Consider the following 24,865-nt stretch of genomic DNA (forward strand, 5'->3'; position numbering starts at 1 on the left):
CCTCACACCTGTTTGCTACCAACATGAGCCGTTTCAGGGCTCTGGAATTCAGTACTGACTCCACACAGCTAAACCACTTCCCTGCTTCCTTTCTTCCATTCCCTGTGTGTGTCAGGAATTAAAAAGGAGAGCATCCTGTGAGCCCTTCTGGGTGCATGTTGATTGCAGGGAATAGGCCCTCCTTTCCCAAACAAACCAATTAGATACGGTAGACCAGGGCTCAGCATTCTTTTTCTATAAAAAGCCCAGGAGTAAATATAGCCTCTGCAGGCCACAGAGCCCTGGTCACAGCTGCCCTACTGCTGAAGCAGCCCCAGACAACAAGTGGGTGTGGCCTGGGTGCCGATAAAACTTTATTGACTAACACCGGTCGCTGGCCCAAGGGCCAGAGTCTGCCACCGCCTGATTTTACAACAGACTCCTGATTTTCCCTGTTCTCTTTCTAGGCCCACGATTCTGATCCTGTAAATATGGTGAGGGACACACCTACAGAGGGGACGAGAGTTCCTGGCAGGTGTGAGTGTGCACTGGGAACTCCCCGTGAAAGGTCTTGCTCAGCCTCCCCAACCTCTCACAGCATTTCAGTTGTCTTCACAGACATTCAATGCCCTTGAATAACTTCCCAGGCCATTGCAAGCAAAGTTCAGTTTTGTTTTTCCTTTGAGCATTGTAGGTTTGTGCTTCTCTTTCCTGCCCTCCTCCTTGAACAGAATGGTTTTTATCTACTGAAAGAGAAACCCACTGACCTGTGTCGAGTGTTTGATTTCCCCTGCCCTCCTCCCAGCCACCTCGGCTGATGTTTGCTATTTCCCGCATTAAAGGTTTTAAAAAATAATACTATTATATAATCAGGCCAGTTGAGGTTTTCTGCAAGATTTCAGATGCGTCGTAGCTACACCTGAATTAATCTTTTCAAAATCACTTTGTTTTCATTAAAATGTTTTTGTCAGGTCATTTTGATTTCTGGACAGCCAGTTGAATTAGCGTAATTGTTTAAAACATGCCAGTGAGGAAAGCCTGCTGACTTGCTAGCAGGGCCTCAGTGGGTGGAATGGTTTTGCTGGGACCCCTACAGTCCAGCCTCTGGCCTTGCCCTCAGAGGGATGATATAACTTATCCACAAAGCACGTGCTTTTTGTAGGGTATGAATTCCTTGTGAATGAGGCTGACGGTGCTTCTTTGCCTGATACCAGAAAGCAGTGGGAAATGGAGCGAAGGGAAGCAGATAAGCTCTGGGACAAGCCTGGGCTGTGCAGGGGCGTCCTCCTCACGTCCTTCCCAGCCGTGTTCATATCGAAGCGTCACAGTCACACCTTTGTCCAGTTCATTTACCATATCATGTTAGTTTCAGGTGTAGAGCAAAGTGATTCAGTTAGATATATGTGTGTGTGTGTATGTGTGTTCTTTTTCAGATTCTATTGTGAGTTATTACAAGATACTGAGCATAGTTCCCTGTGCTGTATAGTAAGTAGGTCCTTATTGTTTACCTGGTTTATATGTAATAGTGTGTATATGTTAATCCCAAACTCCTAATTCATCTCTCCTACCTGGCACTCTCCCTTTTGGTGACCATAAGTTTGTTTTCTATGTCTGTGAGTCTGTTTCTGTTTTGTGAATAAGGTCATTTGTATCATTTTTTTAGATTCCAGATATAAGTGATGTCCCATGATGTTTGTTTCTCTCTATCTGACTTACTTCACTTAGTATGGTCATCTCTAGGTCCATCTGTGTTGCTCTAAGTGGCATTATTTCATTCTTTTTTATAGCGAGTAATATTTCGGTGGGTGGCTGTGTGGGTGTGTGCATCTTCTTAAGCCAGTCATCTGTTGATGGGCACTTGGGTTGCTTCCATGTCTTGGCTATTATAAATAGTGCTGCTATGAACATAGGGCTGCATTGTCTTTTCAAATTAAACTTTTCTCCAGATATATGCCCAGGAGTGGGATTGCTGGATCACATGGTAGTTACTAGTTTACTCCTGGTAAAAAGTTCCAGAGACACCCTCCCTCCCCTCCCTACCTGCTGCCTCCCCCGCCCCTCCATGCAGGGGTTAAACTTGTTCATCAGAATGACTCAAAAACACTACACATAGCAGTTTTGTTTCCTTATTTCCCTGAACCACCCTTGTCCAACGCTAAGGGACCTCTGAGGAGCGACCACTGAAAGTGGGCAGCAGGGACCTTCTGGGCCACTTTTAGAGCCCTGACCAATTCCCTGGGTGTCAGAACCAGTTTCTTGAGGAAGCTCTCAGGGCCCTGTCCCTCATGCAGGACAGCTGTCAGTAGAGAGGAAAGACACCCAGGATGTCAGGTTTATGAGAGGAAGCTGAAATCCACGATGGCTGAGCTGCAGCCTCACTCTGAAGGGCAAGGCACCTCTAGCACTAGTCATGCCTTTTTTTTTAATTAGGAAACATTTTAACCGGTTTTAAGTGTAGATTCCCATTGCTACTCCACCACCTCCACCATCCATATCCTGGACTTTCTCATCTTCCCAGACCCTGTCCCCGTGAAACACTGGCTCCCCAGTCTGTGTTACCCACCATTCTACTTTCTGTCTCTGAGAATCTGACTACACTCAGTCCCTCATATATGTAAAATCATGCAGTATTTGTCCTTTTGTGACTGGCTTGTTTCACGGCACATGATGTCCTCAGGGCTCATCCAGGTTGTAACAGGCATGAGAATTTCCTTTTAAAGGCTGGGTACTATTCCATCTTATGGATATATTGCATCTTGTGTATCCATTTATCTATTCATGGGCCCTTGGGTTGCTTCCACCTCTTGGCTATAGTGAATCACGGTGCTATGCACACAGGTGTGCAGATGCCTGTTTGAGTCCCTGCTGTCAGTTCTCTTGGGTCCATACCCAGAAGTGGAAGTGTTGGACCACATGGTAAGTCGTTTGGCTTTTTGAGGAACTGCCAAACTTTCCCACAGCAGCCGCACCATTTTACATTCCCGCCAGCAACGTGTGAGGGTTCCAGTTTCTCTGCATGCTCCCCGACCCTTGTCATTTTACATCATCCCATGCTAGTGGGTGTGAGGTGGCATTTCATCATGGCTTGGATTTGCATTTTCCTAACAACAGGGATGTTGAACTGCTTTTCACATGCTTATTGGCCACTTCTGGCTATCTTTTTAAAAAAAAGTATGTATTTGGCTGCGCTGGGTCTTGGTTGCAGCATGCAGGCTCTTTTACCTGTGGCATGAAGGATTTTGGTTATAGCATGCAGAGTCTTAGTTGCACCATTTCTGTATGTTCTTTGGAGAAGTGTATATTCACACCCTTTGCCCATTTTTGAATCAGTCATTTGGTTTTTCATCATTGGATCGTAAGGCTTCTCTACGCTAGTTGCGCCTGACATCAGAGGGTTATAAGAACTTAAAAGCAAGTCTCAGATACCCATGACCTCTGACATCTTGGGCATCCTAGCAGAAGCATCTGACATCTGGCAAATGTGGTCTCAGGCCTGGGGAGGAAGCAGAAGGATTGGCCAGGGCCATCCCCCAGCTAGAGACCAGCTGACCCCACGTCACCCAGAAGAGTGGGTCATCGAAGCTGTGGTTGTGAGCCCTAAAGCCAGCGAACATCTCTGGGAAGAAATTGTGTCACAGCAGCCTTATTTCCTCCTCTGGCAGGTGACAGTCTGGTCAGTCAACCAGGAAAGTGGGGTGGAACACCGGGCAATGGGAAGGTCAGATCTGGTCCTAGACAACATTCTTGGGGCAGAAGAGAGAAGTACATGGAGACGTTAAGATGATTCTGAGCTAATCACCGTTTAGCCAGGCTTATAATAAGTTGGGTGAAAGTTTCCAAAGGGCATTAATTAGCAAGTTAATTCCCCTGGAGAAGGAAATGGCGACCCACTGCATTATTCTTGCCTGGAGAACCCCTTGGACAGAGGAGCCTAGGGGCTACAGTCCGTGGGGTCGCAGAGTCAGACACGACTGAGCACTTGTGCTCACATACTGAGTTACTTAGAGGGAGACCTCCTGGGATCCATCTCTGCTCTGTCCTGACCAGTCATTTACCACGTAATTTAGAAAGACACCGATGTGGAAGGTTTGCTTATCAAGCTTTAGGGTGGCCTCCGTCTCTGTCATCAGAGCCCCCAAGTCTCAGTGACTGAAGCCAGCAAGGTGGGCTTCAGGGCAAGGAATGTTTCAGTTTCCATGTCCGGGTCTCACTTGGCCTTTCCCACCCTGGGCGCTGTGGCATTTGGGGCTGGATGGTTCTCTGTGGTTGGGGTGCTGAGCGGTATCCTTAGTGGTGACCCATTGGATGTCAGGAGCACCCCCGACCCCCGATGATGATCTCAGCTGTTTTCAGATGCTGCCAAATGTTCCCTAAATGCCAAAATTACCCCAGGATGAGAACTGCTGGTCTAAATAAGCAACTAGGGAAATACAGGATGGAGAAAGAGGACTGAGTGACAGCCTGTGAGAAAACAGCCTACAGATTTCAGTTGATGAACCAGTGCTTCTGAGATGAACTCCCTCTGCCCCCTGTTCTGCACTACATGCAGCAAACCAGGGACCCTAAGGGCCATCATGTCTTGTCCCATCCAGTCCCCAGGCAGCTCTGCAAAGCAGTCTCTCCAGCCCTGGAGTCTCGTCCACTCCTTGGCTTCAGGTACTGTCCTCTGCCCAAGTCTCCATCCCTCTTCTGGACTGTCTCTTGAGGGCCCCACTCCTGCATCTAGCTGTCACCTGAGACCTCCCGAGCAGCTTGGGCGACTCCCATCCGAGGTCAGTGTCGCCACCTCTCCCCCTCCCGGCCCTGAGTCTGCCCCTGCCCGTGCCCCGTGTCAGCTGTCCTGGCATTCTCCACCCTTGGCTCCTTCCATCACTGCTCCCTGGTTGCATCAGCTGCTTTAAGAGGCAAATCTGATCTAAGACCCTCATGCATAAACTTTTCTGTAGTTTCAGTTTCAAGGATAAAGGCCCATGACAGTACCCCCCCCCCCCCGCCCACTTTTTTTCTCCTTGTTTCTCTCCTTCAAACCCTGAGCCCCCTGCAGTGGAAGCATGGAGTCTTAACCACTGGTCCACTGGGGAAGCCCCCAGCACTTCTTTTTAAAAGTCATAGACCTTCAGTATTTAAAGTAGATAAATGCACTTTTATTTGCCTGCCATTTGGTACAGATCCAACAGCTTTTCCATTAATAGAAATTTGTCAGATATCCTGCTTGAAACCAAACCTATGGTAGAGACTCTCCTCTCTAATTTCCTTTTAATCAGAAATTTAAAGAAGCCTCCAGCCATCCAAATGCTAAATCATTTGAAATAATTTTAGATTTTTGAAGAAAATCTAAAAAAAAAAAAAAAAAATCATGTAGAAATTCCCTGGCGGTGCAGTAGTTGGGACTCAGCGCTTTTATCACCAGGCCCTGGGTTCAATCCTTGGTCATGGAACTAGGATCCCATAAACCATACAGCTCCAGCAAAAAAAAATAATAATAATAATAATAAGATCATGCAGAGTTCCCACACACCCTGCATCCAGCTTCCTCCTAATATTAACCTTTTTTTTTTCTTTTAAACTATAAAGGTCATATGACCATCACAGGGAATTTGGAAAGCAGAAAAATGAGGGGAAATACCCACAATCCCTTGCAGCTGCGGTTAGCTGTCATCCTGTCGTGTCCCCTCCCAGGATTATCTTTCCTTCCTCCTGTTTTCCTGCAGTGTTGTCCCCGCCGGTACATTTATTTGGAAAAGCAGTTTATTGATGCAGATCTGAAATCATAAAGCGTTTTCTAACCTCTGCCTCTGCAATTCTGTCCCCTTGAGGCTTGTGTATGTTATTGGAATACATGGATCTGACATCTGACAACAGGGAAATGATTAAAATGGTACAAAGACCATGCCCTGTGCTGTGCTCAGTCATGTCCGACTCTTGCGACCCCAAGGACTACAGCCCAGCAGGCTCCTCTGTCCATGGGATTCTCCAGGCAAGAATACTGGAGTGGGTCGCCATTCCCCTCTCCAGGGGATCTTCCCGACCCAGGGATCAAGCCTGTGGCTCCTGCATTGGCAGGCAGATTCTTTACCTTCTGGGGTATATACACTGTGATGACAGCTGTCAGTGTACCACCCAGGCAAACAGATATTGGGGCAGAGTCATTTGTAGATGATGACAAGAGTATTGGCTGGTTTTTAATTTTATCTTAATTTTCCCTTAAAAAAAATTTTTTTTTAAATTTCATTCCTCTACTATAATTGAGGGATCAAATTCAGGTAACAGTGACAAAGATGACATTTTTTCATGAGCCCTTACCCGAGTTTCATGAGGACCATTTCTTTTCAGGCAGCAATCAGTACAGGTAAGGAGTTTGGACTGCATTTTTCTCCAGGAGCATAATATGCAGCTTCCTGGGTTTAAGCCCAAGAATGTTCTGCTTTGTTCTTTTTTTTTTCCCCTTTAGGATGACTCACCAGTAGCAGTTTGCCTTAGTTAGCTCTTATCTTTACAAAACAAGAATAATTTAGAGAAATGCCATCTTGACATTAGATATTAATTTAGGGATGTACCTTATTTATCGATGGAATAATTAAGCCAGTGTCGTCCCCCCCCCCCAAAAAAAAACCTTTGAAGTTAAGGTTTATTAAGAATGTTAAGAACTGACTGGTAGGCAGTACACCAGCTGCTTAATTGACATCTACTGACTGGGCACTAGAAGCTAGCTGTGCCTGACTGCCCTACCCCAGCCTCTTTTTTTCCCTGCAGTGTCAGAGTAATATTTTTATACACATCATGTCCCTATGAGGAAACAATGCTAAACTGCTTGAGGGATCATGGGGACAGACTGGCCCACTTCTGCCAGAATAAAGGTCTCACATGAATGTTTCCAGTTAGCGTATGTTTTAAACCACAAAGCATCCCTAACTCTCAGATGTCCCAGAAGGAAAAGGAGCTTTGAACAGTTTTCGTGGAAAAGTGTGGTTTCTCCTCACGTACCCAAGTTTTTCCTTAGTGTGCCATCAAAATTTCCTAATCACAGGTCACCTCACAGTGTGGAAAGAGCCTCCTCCATCCCTCAGAATTCTGGGGCTGCAGGAGCCCGAGGGAAACCAGGTTCTGATCTTGGAAGGCCAAAGACAAGACCACCCACAGCCCCTCCCTCATCTTTCCCCTGACAAACTAGAGGCAGCCTGGCCCACCACCCCGATTCCAAATGGGTAGTGGGGTTCCATCTGGTCTGCTTTTAGACCTGCCAGGAGGAACTTCCCTGGAGGTCCAGTGGTTAGGTCTCCGAGCTTTCACTGCTGAGGGCCAGGGTTCAAACCATGATCTGGGAACTAAGATCCCACATGCCTTAAGCTGCACAGCATGGCCTAGATAGATAGATAAGTAAATAAATAAACCCGTAACAAAGGCTGAGCGCCGAAGAATTGATGCTGTTGAACTGTGGCGCTGGAGAAAACTCTTGAGAATTCCTTGGACAGCAAGGAGATCAAACCAGTCAATCCTAAAGGAAATCAACCCTGAATATTCATTGGAAGGACTGATGCTGAAGTTGAAGCTCCAATACTTTGGCCACCTGATTGGAAGAGCGGACTCATTGGAAAAGACCCTGATGCTGGGAAAGATTGAGGGCAGGAGGAGAAGCGGGCAACAGAGGATGAGATGGTTAGATAGCATCACTGACTCAATAGACATGAATTTGAGCAAACTCCAGGAGATAGTGGAGGACAGGGAAGCCTGGCATGCTGCAGTCCTTGGCCAGGAGATAGTGGAGGACAGGGAAGCCTGGCGTGCTACAGTCCTTGGGTTTGCAAAGAGTCAGACACGACTCAGCAACTGACCAAACAACAACAAAAATAAACATGCCAGGGAAGCTGACTGGGCCAAGGGCAGGGACAAACGTGTCTGCCCAGTTCCCAAGGGTGGGGGTGTCTCTGGGCCGTGTGTAGGGGGGTGAGGCTGTCCTCATGAAGTCAGCTAGGGTAACAAGAGAGCCACAGAGACCCCAGGAGAAGTGTGCAAAGGTGACCACGTGTCTTTAAAGTGAAATAACCAAGAACAGGCTTGTACCTGACTCCTGTGGCCTCACCCTTGGATGTCTGCCTTTGACCTTCCCAGCAGGGCTGAGGTCTGCCTGTGTACCTGTGTCCTGAGCCCAAAGATGGCCAGTGATGTCACACAGAGATGAGTGACACCCACCCCTTACCCTCAAGGGGGTCAAGGTTCAGTGAGGCCTGAGTAATGCAGTGAAAGCGGGGGAGGGTAAAGAAACCACTGAAAGGCCTAGACCTTGAGGGTAGGGAGCAGGGCAGGGCAACCCAGAGGGCCTCTGGCCTGGGCCCAGAGCTGGCAAAGCAAAGGGGCACCTGGACCGGAGTCCCCAAAGCCTCCGAGGGCGCACATGGTGGCAAGAGGTGAGGCCTAAGAAGGGCCCATATCCCAGAGAGTCTGTCCCAAGCAGTCCAGGGACTCAGGACTTCATCCTGAAGCCATGGGGATGCTAACCAGGTGCGTGGGAAGCCGCGCAGGCAGCAGGTGGGGAAGGACGGGGCTGGCAGGTCTGGGCGGGCAGCCTCAAGGAGGTCACAGCCTTGGCCAGACAGCCAGGGTGTGTCTCACTGGTACAGAGGGAGGGCCCTACACAGAGGGGCAGGGGCTCCCGAAGAGCCCAGGGAGGGGCCCCAGGGACAATGGGGGAAAGAATGGGTATGTGCAGAGGGGACCCTGCCCTCCTGGGAAGTGTGTCAAGTCCGAGTTCCCTGGTTGGGGAAGGCCACATACCCCCAGCTCACCAGAGTGCTCTTGGCTCAGTAGAGCTCTTTGAACTTCTTTTTTTTTTTTTTTTTGGCTGCAAGTCTTGTGGGATCTTAGCTCCCCGCCCAGGGATCGAGCCTGCAACCCCTGCATTGAAAACACAGGGTCTTAACCCCTGTACGGCCAGGGAACTCCCTTTTTCCCCCCACTATCGGGAAGCTTCCAGTCTGCATTGTGATGGGGGAACAGACTGTGGAAATGGGCCACGGGGGGTACCCAGCTGCTAATAAGAATCTATCCCAGGAGAATATCCGTTGCTGATGGAAGTGTGTCAGGCAGATGTCCATCACAGCTTAATTTATAGCCACAGGAAACATTACAACATGACATTAGAGGAGCATGCATGCTCAGTCTCTCAGTCAAGTCTGACTCTTTACGACCCCCATGGACTATATAGCCCACCAGGCTCCTCTGTCCGTGGGATTCTCCAGGACAATACTGGACAATTCTCCAGGAGAATACTGGAGTGGGTTGCCATTTCCTCCTCCAAGGGATCTTCCCCACCCAGGAATCAAGCCCACATCTCATTACGTCTCATGTACTAGCAGGTGGATGCTTTACCACCGTGCCACCTGGGAAGCCTATGAGAGGAGTGGCCGTCTCTGATAAGTGATTTTACAGCCATTGCAGAAGATTTCCGTAGGAAAGCCACAGTACAAGCTTTCCGCAGCGTGGTTCACAGGCAGACAGAATGTTTATGACGCATCTTCAGCAGAAAGGCGGGATGCAAAATTGAGTTTGGCAAGAGTTCACCCCCATATGAGGTCCGATTGTGGGAAAAGGTTGTTTTTACAGATCAGAAATGGTTGATGGTGGGTGACAGCATGAGCTCCTCATTGAAATGAGCAGAAATAAAGATGGGAAAGAATGTGCTGAAACAGGAGCAGTGGTTCTGTGTGGTTTGTGAAATCCTGGGCGGTTGCTATTAAGTGTTTAATAATTACAGGAAAGCGGCAATTCTTCACCTGTGTTATGTCACCTGTTACATACGGCAGCCCCCCATACCCGCCCACAGGTCTGTCCTGCATGGGCACCATCCTGCGCTTTCTTTCCTCCAAGCATCACTCCCAACCTTCCACCCCTTCCTTTCTAGTCACAGCTGGGACCCCTTGGTGGGTCTGTCAACCTTCCAGGCATGCCCTACCGGGCCCTCATGGGGGCCTGGGGCCCTCTGTGTACCACCCTCTATGGTACTTTTTAGAAAACCGTGTGGCTTCCTGGGTGCCACTTTGGGGCAGTGAACTCACTGGACTTGGCCCAGGCCCAAGGTAAATGCCCAGGCAGGCCTGGCCGGCCAGCGGCTTAACCCTCCTGGCTCTGGTTATCGCACTGACATTGCTGTGACCTAAGGTGACCCAGCCCTGCGTGCACCACGCTGTTGGTTTACTGAGCTGCTGGCAGGCACCTGGAACCCCCCCCCTGGTTTTTCACCTGTGCTGCTGCTAGAGGTGGGAGCTGCCCCATGCCCCCCATCTTTGCTGGATTTCTTGGTATTTCCTCTATAGTAATTTCTCCAAGACAGTTATGTGTTAATTCATCTCTCTGTCTTTATTTACAAACAAAATCTGGGGCAACTTCTCTGTTCCCTGTCATCTGTGAATTTGATAAGCAAGGCTCCTATGGTCTCATCTCAGGCAAGGTGGAAGGACAGAGCCCTTTGGCGTTCTACTGGAGACCCTCTTTCTATGTAAGATCGGTTCACTGCCAAGCTTGAGTGTGTGTGGACACCCAGTAAATTTTTTAAATATTTGTTTATTTGGCTGTGCTGAGTCTGAGTTGCAGCGCGTGGGATCTTCATTGCAGCTCATGGAATCTTTCTAGTTGCGGCATGCGGGCTCTTACTTGTAGCGTGTGGGATCTTAGCTCCGTGGCCAGGAATTGAACCCGGGTGGTCCCCTGCATTGGAAGTGCAGTCTTAGCCACAGGACCAGCAGGGAAGTCTGGCCCCAGTTAATTTTAAAGTCGCTCAAGCTGTGCTCATGGGTTCTTAATCCCCCCGTGAATTTACAAGGATGTCACAAGGGACTCAGCCAGCACCTAGCTTATACCCCAGGGGCCCGTATCCACTCTGTCTCCCCACTATGCCCAGAACTGCCCAGGGACCAGCAACCCATTTGCTGTAGCGACCATGAAAACCTTCCCTCTGTCTCCTCTCCTCTAGGCCTGCAGAGCACACCTCTCGGAGTTTAGTCTTGATTTGTTCCAAGAACCAGGAAACCCAAGATTCTCAGCCTGTTATTTCCCATGCTCACAGTCCATAGGCATTTTTTTTTTTTTTTTTGCTGCAGATTAACATCGAGTTTGTAAGATTAACTTCCTTCCTCTTTGCCAGTCAGGATGGCTTTGCCCTTCTGTCATCTCTGTCCTCCCCAGCTCCCCCAGAGGTGCTCCACACAGGCCCAGCCAGCTGTCTCCATGTCCGACTTGAACATCGTTCAGTCTAGAGACTTCACTCGGTGCCCTCTGCGTCCCTGGGCTGCCCTGTGCTGGGCCCTGAGGAGCTGAGGTCAGGTACACGTGCCTTGTCCTGCCTCGAGCCTTGATGATCTTCAAAGTTGTTTCTGTTCCTTCTCTGTCCAGGGGCTATCTCACCTAGACAGGAGGAAGAAGGAAACCACAGTTAAAGAGTCTCATTTCTTCTCCATCACGTGGTATTGTGTGGACATACCCTGAGTCCCTTAATGGGATGTTAATAGTCATAAAATATATTAAAAACTTGTCATCTTAACCATCTTAAGGGCATGTTAATAGTCATAAAATATATTAAAAACTTGTCATCTTAACCATCTTAAGGGCATCTTAAGTAGTGCAACCATTCCCACCATTCATCTCCAGAACTCGTGTCTCGAAATATTGAAACTCCGTCCCCATGAAACACTCACTCCCTGGCCCCTCCCCCGGCCCCCAGCCCCACCATCCACTTCCTGTCTCTCTGGCTCTGACTCCTCCAGGACCACCTGTGAGTGGGGTCAGACTGTGTGTGCTTCTGTGTCTGGTTTCTCTCACTGAGCATCATGTCCTCAAGGTTTATCCACAGTGTAGCAGGGCTCAGCATCTCCTTCCTTTTTTTTAAAGACTAAAAGTCCAAGTGATGGACCACATCTGTTTGTCCATTCCTCCATCTATAGACACTTAGGTTGCTCCCGCCTCAGCATCACTGTGAGTAACGCCACTGCTGAACATGGGTATCCCTAAATAAATATTTTCAATTGCTTGTCTCCTCCCTCTGCCAAGAAGGGCCTGGTGCATTCTAGTCCTTTTTTAATGTAACTCAGAATGCCCACACACATACCTTTTCAAAAATTATTCTTTTGTTTTTAACAAGGCTCAGTTCTTCCCGAACTTAACATAAAAAAAAAAAAAAATTTAACTATTTGTTTGGGAATAGTCTTCAATTTATAAAAAAAGTCACAAAGAGAGTACAGAGTTTCCATATATCTCCCACTCAGTTTCCCGATGCTTACATTCCTGCAGGAATTCTTCTTTTTTTTTAATCTTACTTTATTTGCATATTTACTTTAATGCCTTTATTTATATTTATAGAAATATAAATGTTTCTAACATTTATTTATTCATTGCTGTGCAGGGTCTTTATTGCTGCACTCAAGCTTTCTCTAGTTGTGGCAAGCAGGGGCTCCTCTCTAGAAGTGCGGGCGCTTCTCATTGCGGTGACTTCTCTTATTGCAGAGCACAGGCTTCAGTAGTTGCAGCTAGCACACTCCAGAGGGCAGGCTCATTCATTGTGGCACCCAGACTTAGTTGCTCCAAGCACGTGGGATCTTCCCAGAGCAGGGATCGAATCCATGTCCCCTGCATTGGCAGGTGGATTCCAATCCACTGCAGGGAAGTCTGAGGTTGGCCCTTTTATCTCAGTATAATGCCCATGAGATCCACCTTGATTGTTGTGTGTTGTATTCTGTCATGTGGGTAGACTGAAGTTTGTCTAACCTTTTACTCAGCGGAGGACCTCTGTATTGTTTCTAGTTTGGGCCTCAAAGGAGCAGTGAACAGTGGTGCATAGGTTTTTGTCTGGACTTAGTTTTGCATTTCTCTGAGATAAATACCCTGGAATGCAATTGTTTAGTTTTCTTTACAAACTGCCCAATTGTTTTCCAGAGCTACTGCACTCTCTTACATTCTCACCAGCCATGTATAAGCAATCCAATTTCTCCACATCCTCACAAGCAATTAGCATCATCACTGTTTTTTTATTTTAACCATCCTGGTAGTGATGGTCCCTGGTGGTTTTAGTTTGCATTTCTCTGATGGTTGAATGATGTTGAACATCAGTTCATGTGCTTTTTTACATCATCATTCAGTATCTTCTTCAAAGAAATGTAGTCTTCATCTCTTCTGCTCATTTTTCTAAATGGGTTGTTTGTATTTTTACAGTTGGATTTTGAGAGTCCATTATATATTCTAGATGCTAGTCCTTCATCAGGCAGTTTGCAAATATTTCTTCCCACTCTGTAGCGTGTCTTTTCATCCTTTTAAGAGATCTTCTACAAGCAAACATTTTTAATTATGATGAAGACAGTTTAAAAATTTTTTTTTCTTTTGTGGATCAGGCTGCTGGTGTCACAGCAAAGAACCCTTCACCATTTCAGCCCCAGTTCCTAAAGATTTTCTCCTATGTTAGCTCTGAATAGTTCTATGGTTCTAAATCTGTGGTCCGTTTTGAGTTTTTATGTGTGAAAAGCATGAAATTTTTAGGTTGAATTTCATGTTTATGCCCACAGACATGGCCATTTGTCCTTTCTATGTTTAACTTCCAGAATTATCCATAGAGTAATATAGAATATTTTGTATGATTGTGATTTGCAAGCATATCACTTGATGGTATAACCCACATGTCCTGTACAATATTTATGCAAAATATATATATGTATTTGCTACCGTATTATCCTTTTGCTATACATGAGGGAGCTTTCAACATGGCTTTCTAAATTACTCAGTATTAAACATTAATTCTCAAGTTAAAAATCTTCATTCCAGTACCAGTTAACTGTGGACGGTGGCAATATGGGTTATTTCTACTTTTTTACTGTTTTGTGATGCTTATGTCTTCTGCACACACAGTCAAGAAAATACCGCCTTTTTTTTTTTTTTTTTTTTTAATATAGTGGTGTTTGCTGGTTTGACATAATTGGGAGTAAGGGGACTGTATATTTTGTTAATTGGGTAATTTCAGATCCACAAAGAATATTCTTTCTGGCTTACACTTATAAACCACAGTATGCCCTTTTTTAGTTGTTTTCTTTGTCCTTTGAGGCAGGGAGTTAAGATTTGGGGTTTGGCTGTTGGTTTTGTTTTGGGGGTTTTTTTTTTCGCCTCCTGTATTTTTTCTTTTTCTTTTTTATGCCTTCTCGGTTGTATAACATACAGTGAAACAAGGCAGAGAAATCAATGAGTTGTCTCAGCATCGATTCAGTCTGTTCTCAGGCAGCCGCCAAGCCTGGAGCTGTGAACTGAAAACTCCACTTGGCACCAGATTTTCTTAATTGTCTCTGGAACACTCTCCCTGCAACCTGTTCTTGCTAGAACCCTCTAGAGACAGGCTGCACTCACAGCCTGGGAGAGAAGTTCTCGCAGACACAAAGAATGAGGGTGGTGGGAGGAGGACCCAGGACCTCACCCAAATGGGAGAAATGGGGGAGCTGTTCTGAAGCCAAGCCTCCAAAACTTCTGGGCAGCTGGGAAAGTCTGGTCCTGCCTAAAGATGCCGCCGATCTGATCCACCTGCTTGGCCTATAGCAGAAAACTGCAGGGACATGGTGCCCCGGTCCAGCTGCCTCCCAGAGATGTTCCGAGTTGCCTTCCCATCGAGTGACAGGAGGAGTCTGCCATTTAGAATATTAAAAAAAAAATTTTAAGTGTAGTTGATTTGCAATGTTGTATTAGTTTCAGGTGTCCTGCAGAATGATTCAGTGATACCAGGTGGCTCAGTGGTAAAGAATCCACCTGCCAGTACAGGAGACTGGGGTTCGATCTCCGGGTCGGGAAGATCCCCTGGAGAAGGAAATGGCCACCTACTCCAGTATTCTTGCCTGGGAAATCCCATGGACAGAGGAGCCTGGTGGGCTACAGTCATGTCATGGGGTTGCAAAAGAGTCGGACACGACTTAGCAACCGAACAATAGCAATACATGTATATCTATTTTTCAGATTCTCTTCCATTGTTAGTTATTATCAGATATTGATTATAGGTCCCCATGCTATACAGCAGGTCCTTGTTGGTTAGAATTTAAAATTCTTATTTGGAAGCCAGTGTGGGTCTAGATGATATAAGGACAGTTTAAGTCCAATTAAGATGGTCACTTGATGGGTTTCCTTGAAAAATTACTTTCAACAGGTCTGTAACTATTAAGTCATATTCATAGACTTTCTTTGTGGGTCCTTACTGTTCCCCTGGGGGCTGATGGGGTCCTGCTGGTGTATCGGGGGATTTATAGACGGCAGGTCACTTGGAAGCCTAAGTGCGATAGAAATTAGCCCCTTTTCACCTGAACTGCACAGCATGGGGTCTGTCATGTCAAGTAGCATCTCAAGGCGGGGTCACTACAGCTTTCATACCAGCTTCATCGCCTGATTTGCTCAGAGATCACTCTTTAAGAAACCAGGACAAAACACAGGTTTTTGTTGTGGTGGTTTTAGCAGTGAGGACTTTTTTTAAAGCGATTGCATTATTTGCTTTTATTCGTTGAAGAACATGAGGAGGGATATGATTCATAACCCAGGGTGTATGGGTGCTAAGTCGCTTCTGCAGCCCCGTGGAGTGGGTTGCCATGCCCTCCTCCAAGGGAACTTCCCGACCCAGGGATCAAACCCTTGTCTCTTGTGTCTCCTGCATCTACAGGCGAAATCTTTACCATCTGAGCCACCAGGCTTAGGATATATACCTGTATTATATGACCAGTCTGTCTGAGGCTGTCCCAACTGGAAGCCCAACCCAGGGTAGCATCCTTTTTTTATTGTTATTATTACTTTTCTTTGGAGTATAGTTGCTTTACAATGTGTCGGTTTCTGCTGTACTGCACAGTGACTCGGCTGTATGTTTACATATATCCCCTCTTTTTTGGATTTCCTCCCCATTTAGGTAACCACAGCATTGAATAGAGTTCCCTGGCTGTATTAGTAGGTCCTCATCAGTTAGCTGTTTTATACCTACTGTCAGCAGTGTATACATGTTAATCCAAAGCTTCCAATTCATCCTGTCTCACCCCTTTCCCCTTTGATATCCATCCATTTGTTCTCTATGTCTGTGTCTATTTCTGCTTTGCAAGTAAGATCATCTACACTATTTTTCTAGATTCCAGGTTTGAAGAAAAAAAAAAAAAAATTCCTGAGAACGGACTGCTGTCTGTGTTTGTGGCTCAGAACAGGGTGTGTTTTTTCCTCCGGGCCAAGAACTTTTTCCATTTTCACCGTTCGCTTCTCTTCGTTGTCCCTCCCTCTCCTCTGGGTCCCCTCCACGGTGGACGGGTCGCCGCAGTGGGCCAGGAGCACAGCGGTCGATTGCACCTCTCAGCGGCACCTCTCACCTCAGGCAGAGGGTGCTAATTAAGCTCCCGGTTGGCAGTGCAGATAGCACCGCCCAGATCCCAGCGCCCGGCCACTGCTCATCTGCCCCACATGGCTGTGCTGGTGTAGGAGAACACAGTGGCAGTATAAATACAGATTCCTGGCTGTCTCAGAGCCAGGGACAGCAAGATTCACTCACAGTGGGTGTCAAGCCTGCAGATCCCTCGGCTCCCTCTCCTCCTGCAGAAAGATGGCCCTTCCTCTAGTTTACAAGATGCAATGCACATATCATACAGTCCACCAATCTCAGTGTGCAGTGCAGTGGCTTTTAATGTTCTCAGAGTCACCGCAATCAATTTTATTGAATTAAAAACTTTTTTAATTAAAAAGTGTTTGGCCACACCACATGGCTTCAGGACCTTAGTTCCCCAACCAGAGATCAAACCCCAGGCCCATGACAGTGAAAGCAGCAATTCCTAACCACTGGACCATCAGGGCATTCCCCCACTCTCATTTTTTTTTTTCTGCAGTGAAGTTTAGAACGCCCAGAAGAAACCCCACACCCATGAGCTGTCACCCTCCAATCTCCCCCAGTCCTGTTGGTGTGCTTAGGCACTTCAGTCATGTCCGACTCTTTTTAATCCTATGGACTTTAACCCACCAGGCTCCTCTGTCTGTGGGATTTTCCAGGCAAGAATACTGGAGTGGGTTGCCATGCCCTCCTCCAGGGGATCTTCCCAACTCAGGGGTCGAACCCAGGTCTCCCTCATTGCAGGTGGATTCTTTACCATCTGAGCCACCAGGGAAGCCCCCAGTCCTAGGCACCTGTTAATCTACTTTCTGCCTTTGTGGATGGACTTATCCCACATGTTTCCTAGAGGCGGGATCCTGCACTGAGAGATCTTGTGTGCCTGACCTCTTTCACTCAGCAGGGTTTTTCCCAGGTCCATCCACATCAGAGCATGTTTCAACCTCTCATCCCTTCTTTGGCTGAGTACCTCGTATTCCACTGTGGACGGACGACATTATTCTTGGATTCTGTGTTTGCAAATTCACCTGCTGGCTAAAATGTATCTGTAACCCTCGAATCAGTCCTTGTGGGGTGTTCACAATCACGTGCAGAGATAGTTGAGGTAAAAAATGTGAGTCACTTAGGAGTTCACTGGTGGTCCAGTGACTAAGGCTCCAGCCTAACCATTTTGAAGAATACAGTCCAGCGGCATTAAGTACATTCACAGTGTCAGGAAGCCATCACCACCATCCATCTCCAAAATGCTCTTCATTTTCCCCAGTTGAAACTCTGTCCGTGTTAAGCAAAATTCCTCATTCCCCTCCCCCATCCCGGGAACCCACCCACCCCATCCTGCATTCTGTCTCTGGGAGTCTGACTCCTCTTGGGGCCTCTGAGAAGAGGAATCTGACCGTCCTTGTCCTTTTGTGTCTGACTTACTTCACTGAGCATCATCATGTCCTCACATTTTGTCCACATTGCAGCAAGTGTCGGAATTTCATTTCTTTTTCTGGCTGAGTAAAGTCCTGTAAAACAGTGATTTCTTGGTGCCTATTTTGTGAGAGACCTTTCCTCCCTCCTACCAGGGAGACAGTAATGAGAGTAAATGAGTAAATCGTGGCATATGTTGAGGGGGCCAACTCATCATTGTGTTACCTGGAATTTTGTCCCTTCTCCCCCTTTGAGAGTCTGGGTACCTGGGATCCCTAAAGCAAGACTGTAAGATGCAAGAACCTCAGAGTGTCTTCCCACCAGCCCAAGGAGGCTCTGATTCCACTTACTGTAGATTTAGTGTCATCCATCATTTTCTAAAAATTCTCTGGAAGCGGTGATTCTTCAAGGGTGTTCCTGGTTACCTTTTCTTCTGTGGGCTGTTCAATTACAGCAGAATCCATCCGACTTCAAGCAGGACCTTGGGTCCCAGGAACAGCCTACCAGCCACACCAGGACACTGGGCGAAGGCTTCATCTCTGCGTTTGTCCCGTCTGTACGTCCAGATAGATCATAATTGCTGGGGTGGAGTTCACCGGGTGTAGAAATGCCAGGAAGCGCTTGCCAGGGACCATGGAGGACTCGGTTTACGATTTTCACCTTTGCCAAACAGGTGTTGGTATATGAGCGACAGCTTGGTCACCTGGGTCTACCGCAATAACAGGCACCGTTAGCCATTTATGATCTCCACGTCATGATGTCTGAGATCACTGAGCACGCAGCACCACCCAGTCTCCATGCTGCTCAGAACCAGAATCCCAACTACTTTCCTCGAGTGACGTAGAGAAACCAGGAGACGGGGAGGGGGTGCGTTGGGGACCCAGGAGCCAGATCTGGAGTGCCACTGGTCAGATTTCTTTTCAAGGCTGCTGTTTGCCTTGGAGCAAAGCTTTTAAATGTGGCTTTTACCCTAAGAATAGATAAATTAGCCAAGCAGCCCATCCCGAGTAGGCTTGACTTACATGGTGGATTTGTCAAAAAAGAGGAGGCAAAAAATCAGCCTAATAAATGACAGCCTGGTTTTCTAAGAGCTGCATCTTTCCATCGGTGGGGAAGGGATCTGTGGGAACAGTGCCTCCAAATGTTCAGCACTTTTTTTTTTTTCCTGTACATATTTTTATCTTTGGCTGTGCTGGGTCTTTGTTGCTGCTTAGGCTTTTGGCTAGTTGCAGCAGGCGGGGGGGGGCGGGGTGCTCCAGCTTCTCACTGTGGTGCCTTCTCTTGTCCGGGAGCACAGGCTCTCGGCGCACAGGCTTCAGGAGCTACAGCACGTGGGCTCAGTAGTTGTGGCTTGCAGGCCCTAGAGCACTGGCTCAGTACTTGTTTTGCACAGGGTTAGTTGCCCCATGGCATGTGGGATCTTTCCGGACCAGGAATAGAACCCCTGTCCCCTGCATTGGCAGGTGGATTCTTAACCACTGGACCACCAGAGAAGTCCTTCAATACATATTTTTAAATTAAAGAAGGAAAAAATTACATTCACACTTTTTAAACATTAATTCTAGCATCAACATTTTTTAAATAATTTGAAATTATTTTAATTTCAGGTTTCTCTTGATTTCTTACTTGTGTTCAACATCCTTTCCACTCGACATGGAGTCTGTTGCTAGATTTCTGGGTTTGTTTTTTTTTTTTTAGATTTCTGGTTTTGTTGTTGTTTGTTTTTGTTCTTTATTTTTGTGTGTGTATTGATTGTGTTTGGGGGTGTGTGTGTCCAAAATCCAGTATAATCATAAACTTCAAGTATAGTTGTAATAGATCAGTACTCGCCCATAGATTGTGACCTTAAAGTAACATACAAGGCATTGCTAGTAGCAAGTGTGAAAAAATTGTAGATTTGGGTCAGGTCGTCTTGTGAGTATATCATGGACTGTCATGTATCAAATATAAGTGGCACTGGACATTGGACTTCTTAATTGTCAGTGTGCTTATTTATCAAGGTGAAGATAAGTGTGCCTACTTTGACACTTACGGAGAGGATTGAATGAATTCACATATGAGTAGAACACAATCAAGTTTATGATCTGTGGCAGGGTTGGGGGGGATAAGTTGCTATCAACAGTAACATCCCAACTCTGAAATTAATGAGCTAATGCGCACAGACAGCCCTGCTGGGCCCCTGTCGTGTGTTCGGTTGGTTTCCGATCACCTTCTACTATAGGATCAGAGCTTCAGATTCTGTTAGTGATTACGAACATCAGAGACCCCGTGGTCTCCACATCTCAGAATCACCCTGACAGCTGGTCTCAGATTAATTACAATCGCGTGTGTGATGTCCGTACAAGCTCCCTAGTCCGTGATCCTAAGATTCTCTGTGGCGGATATAAGCTGGTCCTTGCTACCTGCCCCCTCTCCCCACCAAGACAGAAAAGGGCCTGGAGTGGGGGAGTTGCCGTGTTGGTGGTGTTTTACCCAAGGAGAAAATCCTGTGCGATTTCCACACTGAACGGTCACAGTGGGGACCCACTTCCTGCCCTCCAGACCCGCGGCTTCAGCCAATACAGTAAGAGAACCAGCTTTCCATTTCTAGAAGCATCCCCCCCCCTCCTTCGGGGTATAAAAACAGCACAGAGCAGCCGGGTCACAGCGCCCAGAGCGTGACCATGGGGAACGGGCATTCCAAGAGCGGCGACAGGGAGGGCGCGCCCCGCAGCCGCCCTGAGCTCTCCTTCTACGGCTCTCTCCCCAGGAAGTGGAGCGAGAGCATCTTCCTGGACAATGAGCTGCTGACCTCCAAGATCCTTTCGGCGCTGCGGCCCCAGTCGGAGCAGGGCCTCCCAGCGGGCCACCTGCGCTACCCCGCCCACTTCCTCAGCACCCACTCTGTCTTTGCCTCCGTCGCAGCATCCCTGAAGGAGCACCCGAGGGCCACCCTCCTGTCCGATGGCAGCCCGCGCCCGACCAGGAATGTCGGCATGACGGTCTCGCAGAAGGGGGGTCCACAGCCAGCACCCAGCCCAGCGGGAACCGGGACAAGACTTGGGTGAGTGGGGTCCCCCCTCTGCCACCAGGGACTGGCGAAGGGAGGGAGGCGGGGGGGCTTCCTCAGGGACCCCTCGGACAGCCACTCCAGAAGGAGACCCTCGGCAGGACCACCCTACCAAAAGGCAAGATTCCCATTAACACCTACCTCGGAGATTCACTCCTCCTCCTTTTTCAAAAACGGTGCGTTCTGCACTGTTATATTTTAAGTGGGTAACCAACCAAGACCTACGGTATAGCACAAGGGACTCTGCTCAGTGTTATGTGGCAGCCTGGATGGGAGGGGGGTTTGGGGAGAATGGATACATGTGTGTGTATGACTGAGTCCCTTCACTGTACACCTGAAACTATCACGACACTATTAATCGACCATACCCCAATACAAAATAAAGTTCAAAAGGGAAGGGAAAAAAGCTGTGTTCTGGGCTCCCCAGCCATTTGGAGCCAGTTTGCTTCCTGCTCTTGAAGGACCCTTGGACAGGGCTCCTTTCTGTCCTGCAGACCAGGCAGGAAGTCTGCTGAGGTCGGTGCGTAGTCTGTATCCTATTATTTATGCTTTAGACTGATTTTCGTAGGGCTTCGAGATGGTTCTCGAAGTGTTGCATTCAGCAGTGTTCAAGTAGAAAAACCTCATGTTAAAAAAAAAAATGTTGCTGCATGAGTCAGTGGGGCAAGAAGCTGATCTTCTTTTCCCCTAGAAAAGATTCTCCGTCCAGTCTGGACTAGGAATGAAGCTGTGTCCACCCTGCTCTGGCTGGAAAGAATTCTGGGGATTCCAGAGGGCGCCAGTGGCTAGGAAAGGAAGCATTTAATTAATATACCCTTAGAATGTACTTGGGTGGCTTCCCTGATGCTCAGATGGTAGAGAATCTGCCTGCAGTGCAGGAGACTGGGGTTTGATCCCTGGGTCAGGAAGATCCCCTGGAGAAGGGAATGGCAGCCCACTCCAGTATTCTTACCTGGAGAATCCAGTGGACAGAGGAGCCTGGCGGCTACAGTCTGAGGGGTCGCAAAGAATCAGACACGGCTGAGTGACTAACACTTTCACTCACTTTTTCATAGAATGTACTTGAACATCAAATTAGTTTTGGTGGCAGATAACAGAGAACAAACTAATGGTTGCCAGTGGGGAGAGAGAAGCGGGGAGAGGCAAGATAGGGGCAAGAAATTAAGAGGCACAAACTACTACAAACAAAATAGATAAGCTACGGGGATGTATTGTACAGCACAGGAGATATAGCCAATATTTTATAATAACGATAAATGGAATATAACCTTTAAAAGTTGAGTCAAAAAAATTGTGAATCACTATGTTATACTCCCATAACTTACATGATATTGTACATCAACCATACCCTACCCCTCAAAAAAAAAAAAAAAAAGTTAGTTTGATGGAAGAACTCGTCATGTCACATTCACAGGTAGTGTCCTAATTTTCAAAAATGATCTGTGACAAGGACTTCCCTGGTGGTCCAGTGGTTACGACTGGGTGCTTCCATGGCAGGGGGTACAGGTTCAGTCCCTGGTCGGGGAACTAAGATCCCACAAACCATGCAGCACAGCCAGAAAAAGGAAGAAAAAAAAAAAGATTTGTGACAGAGTTAAGGTTTATATTGACATCCAGAAAGTTCTCAAATAGTATCTAATCAAATCAAATAGCAGCCTGATTTGCTCTTATAGACTGTGTGTTTGTATGAGTGTGTGTTTGTGTGTGTGCTTCAACTTTTTTAAAGTTGGTTTTATGTCTGTTTAGACCACTAACAGGAGAAATGGATGAAACTGACACATTGTTTCCGAAGCTCAAGCAGGTGGCCGAGGACTCTCTTTTTCTTACATTTTCCAGCACTGAGCCCATCTTCACAGACGGTACGGTCACCCTGATCCTTTCCCGGGTGTCACTGGGAGGCATCGAGACCCACATGCAGGCATCCAGGGGATGAGGGCAGGGGGTAGCCCCTGAGCCAGCCAGGCCCCAGCCCCCGAGCAGCAGCCTCCTGTCCTTCCCTCAGACCCCTACACTGCCTCGCTGAAGGGTGAGATCGAAGCAGACGCCCGTGAGTTCGAGGCTGAGTCCTGGAGCCGCTCTGTGGACCCCGAGTATGTGAAGAAACAGAAGAGGGAGGTGGTGAAAAGGCAGGATGTGCTCTACGGTAAGGAGGCCTGCACCCCTTCTCTTTCTTCTTTTCTAGTTTGTTTTTAATTGATTCCACTGGGGAGCCGGGGCTCTACTATTGACCCTCCCTGAGACCACGTGGCCCCTCCACTTGCTCCCCCCACCCCCGGGCAGCTGGGCCTGCCGGGCCAGGGATGAGGCGGCCGGGCAAGACTTTGTGAGAATCAGTCCCCAGGGACAGGAATGGCCCAGTGCCCAGTCCTGAGTCATCCCCACCGTGGTGGTGACCCCGAGGGAGAAGACCACCCGAGCCCATCCCAGCCGTCCCCAGTCAGATGACCGCAGACAGGCCCGGACAGAGCCGCAATGGGGGCTCTGAAGGCAGGTCTGTCCATCTGAATGTGACCGTAACACCGGCTCCCAGGTGGGCACCCCTTCCCAGTAACCATCAGAGAAGCTGGCCGTGAGCAGCCACTCTCCTGAGACTGGCTGTCATGGTCACCATGGAAACCATAGCTCCCAGACACTGCCCAAACCTGGGCTGGTGCTCCCCGCGGGTCCCTCCAGGCCTCCCTCCCTGCTGCTCAGTGGTGTCCACTCACCAGTGGACACTCAACTCCTTCCGCGTTTTACACACTCAGCTCCCTGCCAGGGCCAGAGCAAGTGGGGGTGTGGGCAGGGAGGGGAGCCAGGCCAACCAGGGGTCCTGCAGACAGGACCAGTTGGGGGGCCAGTCCACCACTTCCATCTGGACAGCCCTTTGCCTTGCTGTCTCCACTGCTGGACAAGCACAGAGTCCTTCCAGCCCCGTGGCTGGCAGCCCTGGAATGGGCCAATGCTGTTAGGGGTTTCCTTTTTATTTTATATTGGAGTATAACTGGTTAACGGGCTTTTCTGATGGCTCAGTGGTTAAGAGTCTGCCTGCCAAGCAGGAGACACGGGTTTGATCCCTGGGTTGGAAAGATCCCCTGGAGAAGAAAATGGCTGGCTACCCACTCCAGTATTCTTGCCTGGGAAATCCCATAGACAGAGAAGCAGGGCTCCAGTCCATGGGGTCACAAAAGAGACACATCTTAGTGACTAAACAACAGCAATAGCCGATGAACAACATGGTGATAGTTTCAGGTCGACAGCATCAGGAATCAGCTGTACGTATACATGTATCCTGTTGACTTCTGTTCCACCTCTGACAGCTTCAAGACCTTGAGTTAAACAACAGAAAACCTTCATCACAAAATCTAATCTTTCTTTGCTTTTAACATGAATTAAAAATCCTCCCTTGAGCTTCGCTTTTCCCATCAGTTACAGTCTGGGGCAGGTCTCTGACACAGCACCAGCGTGTGAGTTTCAAATCCCAGGGAGGGATTTCCAGCAGAACAGTCTTGTTTCAAACAGCCTGAAAACATCTTCAGTTGACAATAGACAGAAAACCCTCCTGAGAAATTGAGGTCTGGGCACACATCCGGACCTCTCTTTCCTGGTGTCTGTCCACCTCCCTAAGCTGGGCCCTGGGCAGTGCTGGGCCAGGGAGGACGGGAGGCCTGGCCCCTGGGAGGTCAGGCCACCATGATGAGGGCTTCGAGGAAACCTGAGAAGCCAGACTGGCCCGTAGTGAGACAAGGGAGGGCCTAGCCAGGGTGTCCACCTGCACCACTAATTCCTGCCTCCCCGTCCCCGCAGAGCTGATGCAGACAGAGGCCCACCACGTGCGGACGCTCAAGATCATGCTCAAGGTCTACTCGCGGGCCCTGCGAGAGGAGCTGCAGTTCAGCCCCAAGGCCATCAGCCGCCTGTTCCCAGGCGCGGACGACCTGCTGGAGGTGCACGGCCACTTCCTGTGTCGGCTGAAGGAGCGCCGCCTGGAGTCGCTGGAGGAGGGCAGTGCCTGCAACTACGTCATCCAGAAGATCGGGGACCTCCTGGTTCAGCAGGTGGGTGTGGCCAGACCCACCCCCACCCCGCTC

At 48.2% G+C, this 24,865-nt stretch overlaps 1 protein-coding gene across 3 annotated transcripts in view; it reads left to right on the plus strand.

Moving 5' to 3' along the window:
* The window catches only part of ARHGEF18 (Rho/Rac guanine nucleotide exchange factor 18), a 68,138-nt gene that overhangs the window by 26,170 nt on the left and 17,103 nt on the right, over positions 1–24,865 (plus strand). For all 3 annotated transcript variants that reach the window (XM_070464762.1, XM_070464761.1, XM_070464763.1), the window contains 4 exons: positions 20,651–20,789; positions 22,542–22,654; positions 22,798–22,938; positions 24,582–24,832. In XM_070464762.1, the coding sequence (XP_070320863.1) occupies positions 20,651–20,789; positions 22,542–22,654; positions 22,798–22,938; positions 24,582–24,832 (644 nt within the window). The remainder of the gene's footprint in view (positions 1–20,650; positions 20,790–22,541; positions 22,655–22,797; positions 22,939–24,581; positions 24,833–24,865) is intronic.

The sequence above is a fragment of the Odocoileus virginianus genome, chromosome 3, assembly GCF_023699985.2.
Source record: "Odocoileus virginianus isolate 20LAN1187 ecotype Illinois chromosome 3, Ovbor_1.2, whole genome shotgun sequence".
Taxonomy (NCBI): domain Eukaryota; kingdom Metazoa; phylum Chordata; class Mammalia; order Artiodactyla; family Cervidae; genus Odocoileus; species Odocoileus virginianus.